The sequence below is a fragment of the Brassica oleracea genome, chromosome C5 (genome assembly GCF_000695525.1).
Source record: "Brassica oleracea var. oleracea cultivar TO1000 chromosome C5, BOL, whole genome shotgun sequence".
Lineage (NCBI taxonomy): Eukaryota > Viridiplantae > Streptophyta > Magnoliopsida > Brassicales > Brassicaceae > Brassica > Brassica oleracea.
The window spans coordinates 34359776-34368143 of record NC_027752.1 but is presented as its reverse complement, the minus strand read 5'-3'; the positions used below and the strand labels follow the sequence as shown (position 1 = coordinate 34368143).

Below are 8368 nucleotides of genomic sequence, written 5' to 3'. Positions count from 1 at the left end.
GCCGGAGTTTTCGATCCGGTCGCAGACGGAAGACCCGCAGGAGACTCCGGTGTAGGACCCGGATTTAGCCGGGTCGAAAACCGGGTCGGATTGTTTGTAACAGAGCTTGCAAGGCTGACACTGGACCCAAACCATGTCGCTCCCGGAGTCAATCACCATGTACTGATCTCGCGGCGGACTTCCGACGCCGATTCTGACGAAGTACTCACCGCTCCCTTGGTCCATGCCGGAAACCACATCGGAGCCAAAGTCGTCGACTTCGTATTTCGAACCGGCAGCTACAGTTTTCCCGGAAATGCGGCGGAGGATGGCGGCGACTCGGTCTGTGTCTCTGCGCATACGGGCGTGGAGACGGTGGTGGTGGTTACGGTAAGAAACAGAAGGGAATCTATCGCGGTGGAGGAGACGAAGAGTGTACTTAGACTCATCGGTGTTGTTGAAATCGGGAAGGGTTCCGGTGACGGTGAGCGGTTGTAGAACGTCGATGATCTGAAAATCAGGGAAGGAGATTGAATAGGAAGAAGAGAGATGGAGATTGAGGAGGAGGAGGAAGAAGAGAGGAAGCAGCATTGTTTACAACGCCGAACACAAAAACCCGTGTGAGAGCGTGAAGAGTGGTTCTTGGATTCTGGGTTTTAATGTCAGAAGATGAGTTTTATGTTTGGTGTCTTCTTCTTCGTCTCCAATTTCTTTATTGGAGGTGAGAGACCACTTGAGACTTGTGAGTTGTGATTATGTAATGGTTTGGAAGTGATGGGTCGATATCTCTTATTGCTATTTTTTATTGCCTACGTGGATTGTGTGGGGCCTTCTCTTTTCCTCCGTTGATTTTGCACGTCGGCTTCGATCTCCTTCTATACTCTCCTCCAGTCTTCTTTGTTTTGTTTGAGAGTTGTATAGATTTTCTTTTTGATAATTGTGATAGGCAAATACATGGTATTAGCATGTATTTCATAAACTATCTGTACAAATATTTTTTTGTATTATCTTGTAGTTTTTTCTAAAAAATATTTCATAAATCATATGTAAAACTATACTGTATTATCTTGTAAGTTCTAAAAGAAACATTTTACTCATATATTCTTCAATTTTCTAACTATTTTTACCAAAATTTCATATTATTATTTTGGACAAATCTCCAAAACAGCACTCAAAAACTAAAATGACCAAAATAGCATTTTATCTTTTGAAAATTTTAATTTTTTTATTTTTCAAAATTTGAAATCTTATCCCCAAAACCTCATTTCTCAACTCTAAATCCTAAACCCTAAAATCTAAACCCTAAACCCTAAACTCTAAACTCTAAACCCTAAACCCTAAACTCTAAACCCTAAAATCTAAACCCTAAGTTTATGACTTTTGATAAAACATTAAGTGCTATTTTTGTGACTTTTGACCTTAAGTGTTAGTTTGAAAACAAAAACTCGATTTAGTGTTATTTTTATCTTTTTCTCTATTATTTTTATGTTGTTTTCGGGGCATACAATTTTTTTTTAGTTTATATTTACACCTCTAAAACCAATACTTTGTATTTGACTTCTTAAAACGACATCGAATCTTTACATATCTGGAATTATGAAATTTGAATCAAGATAGATGCAAGTTAAGATTCGACCTGGAAATTGTAAAATTATCCTTATGTGATCAGCTGACCATTCATGCTTCATAGTGATGACATGTGAGAAACTAAACCAGCGGTTAATAGTTCTGACATCTGGTTATAGACTGAAGCAGTGTTCGTTTGATTTATCCAGTTATACTTTTTAACGATCCGTGACGCATATATTATTTACTCCGCTCTCAGCCATAATCAGAGATGCCAGCAAGCAAGCCCATCAATTATTCAAAGAGAGTCCATAAAACAGCTGCAGGTTCATGCGCGTCTCATACGGAAGGAAAGACTCGGAAGATGCAGGTGGTAGACTAACTGCTAGTGCCATGTTGCATCTTCTTTTTTTTAATGAAAAAATATTGTCAGAAGTGGGGTTTGAACCCACGCCCTCTTACGAGGACCAGAACTTGAGTCTGGCGCCTTAGACCACTCGGCCATCCTGACTTTGATGTTAGTTTTACAAGGCACTAGAAGAGATCTACTAGTTTAACATGGCCTGCATACTCGTTATTTTCAATTAACCACTGCCTCCATCGTGCAAGTTACTCCACACTAAGCATATCAAGGCTCAAGCACTAAAGATCATTAAAAGCAATTGTGAATTGTCATGCGACCCTCGACCATGCCCGTTTCACGTCTTCTCCTGGCATATGTTACGAACCACATGAACTACTCATATGCACTATAGAATTCTCGGTATCATGTTATATCCGCCTAAAAGAGCATCCATCCCAACCAGGTAAACATGTTAAGGTTCAATCCCCAGTTTATAATATCATATTGGATTTAGTAGTTAGAGATATCAGTTTTTCTTATTGAGTTTATTTACCTTCATATTTGTTTCTCAGTCATATCAAGACGATGTCATGTTGAATTATGAACAATTAATTTTTAGGTATTAAGCTTCTTTTAATTATTTAATCTCCATTGTTCTTTTATACTTTTGTTTGTTGAGTTCAACATCTCCAATCTCCATTGCTTATGTCGGAAATTTAAGCTATGAAATGTAAGAACTTCATATACAAGAATGGCTATTCGTATATTATGAAAGCCACTACCTATTTTCACGATCAAGGACAAAGTTCGTCGTATGAGCCAAAACTTGATTAAATTGAAAATATTATCTTTCATTTTTAGAATTAACGCCACATTAAAAACATATTTAAGATTGGACATAGTGCAAGAGTAGCTCAAAAGCAAATGTTGGTTGCAACTATACATATGTGGTTTCTTAGATCATCTTTTTGGCATATTTGTCTCATCCAATCTTCTTGAACTATACCAAAACAATATCTAGTTCATACTTGGAAACCACGAGATAGTTGAAATGCTTTATTGAATAAAGAAGTATATTTACATTGTGGAAATTACATTGTCGTGTATATATGACTTACGTTGCAGCATTTCAGAGAAATTTGGCTATAGCACAATATAATGACAGTAATAGATAAGAACACAACCATGATATATACACGTAGTGTTAATGATTTCATTGGCTTTATATCACTACTTGTCTTGGTATCACCATGCTGGAAAGCAAATGATGCTCTCCTCTGATGTTGGTCGCTGTTCTTGTCTACGTTTCTTATTTCATGGTATACGCTACCAAATATGCAAGAAATCACAAAATTTAGAAAGCAGTGAAACTGAGGCAAGGATGAGATCCCCCATTGTGTTCAAAAAAAAAAAAAAAAAAGAGGATGAGATCCCCATGCTACAAAGCTTCTTGAAAGAATTTGGTTAAAGGCGCCTTCTGTGATTATTACTGGTTGAAGAATTTTCAAAGACATTATTTAGACCAAAAAAAAAAAAGATTTTCAAAGACAACGACAATTTATTGGCTATTCATGTGATGTGCCTCTCCTTCCATGTCTTTCTTAATTAGCAACGGTTTATTCTTGGATAAACGAAGATTTGGAAGTATCAAGTGAGCTTTTGGCTGCGTATATATGAAATCGACATGTTGAATGGTACAATTGATCACACACACGATTGATTCATCTAAAAGATTTTTTTTCAGTTACAAGAAAATAAACCAGAAACATATCTAAACCGAAATTTATTTATCGTGTAAACCGCACCAACACATGTCGGTTATTGTTTGATACTCCTTCTGTTTCATATTAAGTGTCATTTTAGCATTTTTTTCTTGTTACAAAAAAATATCATTTTAGAATTTCAATTCAGTTTTCAGCTTAAAATTAATTACAAATGCATTGATTTTATAAATAATTTCATTTATCTCAAATACTATTGGTTGAATATGTGTAATTAATAAGAACTTTAATGCATTTCAATCATTTTCTTAATTTGTGTGAAAAATGTCAAAGTGACATTCTTTATGAAACGGATGAAATAAAAAAATATATCCTCACCCAATAATTCAAGAAACCAAACTTTTTTTATCCAAACCAAACAAGAATACCAAATGCCTACGCTTTTTTAAAGTAATGCAATTACCTAGAAAAGAGTAATTAATAGGATAGTATCAAAGTACATGCAAAACTGTTCTTTCAAAACCAACTTATATAAAATTCCAAAACTCTCTATATTTTTGGTTCATGAATGCTTTTGAACAGGCTAAAATGAATTCCTAAACCAATTTCGAGCACTTGTAAACTTTTCGATTTTATGAATTTTTGAATGTATTATAAATTTTGTAGTAGTATTGTAAAATAGAACATAAAATGGTAAGATATCAAATAATAAATTTTATAAGATTATATTTTAATTACTCTTAAAAGAAGTCAAGTTTGGTGGGAAAAATGTGAGTTTTTTTTTGTTTTGGCGTTACACGAGGAGGTGTAATCCATTTTGATGTTCCTCCGTTAACTTCAGAAGATTTCCCATTAGATAACAAATTAACGCAAATCTAATCTCTTCTCTAAATACAATCTAATTCAATAATAAATTATAAATCATGGAAAGGAAATAATTTTCGAAAAGAAATGTTGCTACGTGATTCATACATTTGTGGGCGTGCCCAAAAGTTCTAAAGCTATTGAGATTATAAAAACATATATTTTTGATGGCTGTTGCTATTAGCATGTAACACAAGAACGACAACACCAACTACAAATAATTTGGAAAAAGAGAGACGATATAAATATCTTATGCAACACACGGTCGAATGGATAATTAATTTTTATTAAATGGGCATTAGTTGGGTATTACATAAGACATGCACCACTTATCAATAATTGAGCAATTATTACACCTAAAAGCTCCTCACATTTTATAATCCAATGATACATGTATATGCATATTTAAATGGGGTTTGTTCCATACAATATGAATGGGAAAATAATTTCAAAAATTCTAGAATATAATGATCTGATCTGGTAATCTGGTATCATATTCATTAATGCGTGTATACTTAATATGAAAGACTGGTTGAGCTCATGTGTTTAGAACTATATCTAATAGCCAATGCATAACAACGTGTATTAATCACGAGAGAACCTTTGAGATAAGTAAATAATCATTTACTTTTGTGTGTTCTTTCGCAAAGTAGGTTGTCCCAAATAACTTTGTAAGTTCCAAAAATACTATAAGGTTTTAGGTTTAGAGAGATATGCATATATTTCTAAAAATGAAGAAAGTAATCATTCAAAACTGAGAGAGATGGTTTCATTACCTGTTGTTTCTATTCCTTTCCATTTTGTTGTGAATTATAGTATTATTCTATTTAGGGCTGAGCATAGGTACCTGACTTATACATGCTATTTGCCTCGTACTCGGCTTGAAAAATCAAATACATATTATTATCAAGTCAAGTAATAAGTTTTTAAATTTTATTACTTACAAGTACAAGTCAAATATCAAATCTAATTATTTTTGTAACTTTTAAACCCATATAGTAATTCTACTTAATATTCATTGAATAAGTGTTGTTAACATTTATGTCTTTCTAACAAAACTCAATATACATGTTGACATCCATATTTCTATAAACAAAATTTAATAGATATTTGTGATTTAAAAATCGATATCTTTATTAAAGAAGTCTAATAATTTAGTTTTAAATCAAAAATTATTGTATTTTTGAGTTTTAAGTAATTAAAATTAAAGTATAAATTCAAGTAATCAGGTATTTTGGATTTAAATAATGTATTTGAATAAGTCAAAGAACAAATCAATTAACTTGCAAGTATCTAAAATTTTGATAAATACTTGGTATGGCAAATACTTGTGTTAAACCGATCACGTACAAATAGCAAATTTAACTATTTGAACAACAAGTTAAGTGCTAAGTATCCAAAAATAAGCGGGTTGCCTTGTGCCTTTCCATAATTTCTATTTTATCGGTAGAACTAGCTTAAGACCCGTGCAATTGCACGGAATGAATGTTATATATAAAAATAATTTTATTATTATTTATTTTTATTCATTTAAGTTTTATATATATAATTAAATTAGAGTAAAGACATAAATCAAACAATACATCTTGTTTATTTACGATAATTATTTGGTAAATAAATCAAAACAATCATTTTATTTATTTTATATGGTATATAACTAAATTTCAGTGACATGTACATAGATATATACTATATTTTAATATAAATATTTATTATTGAGAATTTATACTCATGTGATAAACACAAAATTTCTAATGTGCAATTTTTTGAATGGAAATTTCAAAATTAAAATATTAAGGTCTCAATATTTTTTAAATAAAAATTTAGAAATTATCATATTTAAGTATTTTTCTATGTTATATAGTTTAATTTTAAACTATATTAATATATAATATGAATTTCTAGTAAATGAGACTTATATTCATACGATTTATGATCATTTGTATCTTGTTATTACAAAAAATCTTAAACCATTGATCACAAATTTTAGTGTGAGACATTTAACGTTTTTACTAATTTATAGTCGTTTTAAAAATTCAAAATCTAACATATAAGAAAAAATATTTATATGGTTAATGTGGTTGTTAAATATATTTTAATAATATAAAATTAAACAAAAAGAGCTCAGATACAAAAATTATTATCAAATATTTATTATTCATAATCATTAATTGTCAAATATATGTCAATCATATTTGGTAATTCCGTAGCTTTTATTTAAGGAAAGTGCGAGAATATTTCTTTGTACACTATTTATCAATTTAATAGTTAGTTTAATAAAAAGCATAATATAAGATAAAATAGTCTAACCTATTTTTCTAAAAATTCTGAATTTCATTCTCATGGTGACACGTGGCTACAAAACAATGTTGTAATGTTTCTCAATTAATATATAAGAGATATAAGAGATGGACACGGCATACACAAATCGAATGGGTATATGTAGAACTAAAATTTAATTAAACTTTAGTGTGCATCAATATTGGTGAAATAGTGAGTTTATTTAGAGTGTTCTATACTATTATAAACACAGCTAAAATAACTTGAAACTTATATTATATGATATTTTTTATGTTTCAAACATAAAAAAATGTGCGTACAGCATAAAAATAATTCAATTATTATAATCAATATCATTACATTTATGTTCGTTTTAAAAGATTTTTTTATCAGAAAATAAGCACACTGTGATAAAATACTACATGGAAATATTATTAATGCATATACTCCCTCTGTTTCAAATTCAATTTCGTCGTAGAAATTGTTTTTTGTTACAAAAGAAATATCATTTTATATTTTTAATTCAGTTTTACATGAATTTATCTCTCATGTTCCTAATTAAATTTTAAAATAATAAATACTATAAATTTTAATAATTAAATATGGATAAAACTGACCATTTAATTATTTTTAATCTGTGTGAAAAAACTTTAAACAAAATCAAATGTGAAATGAAGAGAGTATATGTCTAACTTTTTTTTAGTTACATTCATATCATCTTTTTCTGTTTGGGCACATGAGTAACTGATTTAGTAATCTTTAGTAAACTTGTGAGTACCCTTCATAAATATCAAATTTGTTGTATTTTATAAGTATACTAAATTAACTGTATCCCCTATATATATATTAATTGAGAAGCATTTAAAAAAATAGAACCTTAATTTTGTACTAATTAAAAAAAACCCACAATTAATGATTATGAATAATAAAGATTTGATAGCAATTTTTGCATCTTTCTTCATTTTTGTTTAATTTTATATTATTAATAAAATAAACAATCACATTAACCATATAATAAAAAAAAATTAGATTTTTTCTTATATGTTATATTTTGAATTTTTTTAAATGACTTTAAATTACAAAAATGAGGAAACCTTATATGTTATATTTATTTTAAAAAAACGACTTTTAAAAAAAAAATGAGGACACCTTATATGTTATATTTTTTTTATATGTTAGATTTTTCTTATATGTTATATTTTTAATTTTTTAAAACGACTTTAAATTAAAAAAAATGTAAGTTTTCCTTAAGTATGCGACTAAAAACATTAAAATAACATGTATCAGTTCGATGATTGACTTGAAAGCTTTCAAAACCATATGTAAGATAAAAGTGAAGATAATTCAACTGTGAAAACAATACTGTTCACTTTTTCAAGAATGTGTTCGAGGGAAATAATAAGATTTTTATGTCATAATTTGTTTAATGTCCACTAGAGAACATTATGTTAACCTAAAATATAAGAAGTGTGTATTCTTTCCCTATATAAAAGCTACGAAATTACCTAATGATTTACATATATATGACAATTAATGATTATGAATAATAAATATTTGATAACAATTTTTGCATCCTTCTTCATTTTGTTTAATTTTATATTATTAAAAAGTAACC

General features: G+C 29.5%; 1 protein-coding gene and 1 non-coding gene across 2 annotated transcripts in view; both read right to left on the bottom strand.

Moving 5' to 3' along the window:
- The window catches only part of LOC106343696 (protein ASPARTIC PROTEASE IN GUARD CELL 2), a 1938-nt gene extending 1066 nt beyond the window's left edge, over nucleotides 1-872 (bottom strand). The window contains 1 exon segment of the mRNA XM_013782983.1: nucleotides 1-872. Within this exon segment, the coding sequence (XP_013638437.1) occupies nucleotides 1-570 (570 nt within the window). The 5' untranslated portion in view covers nucleotides 571-872.
- A 1100-nt stretch (nucleotides 873-1972) lies between these two features.
- TRNAL-CAA lies at nucleotides 1973-2056 on the bottom strand. Its single transcript has one exon. It is a non-coding gene; the product is annotated as a tRNA-Leu (tRNA).
- Between the last annotated feature and the right edge of the window lie 6312 nt (nucleotides 2057-8368).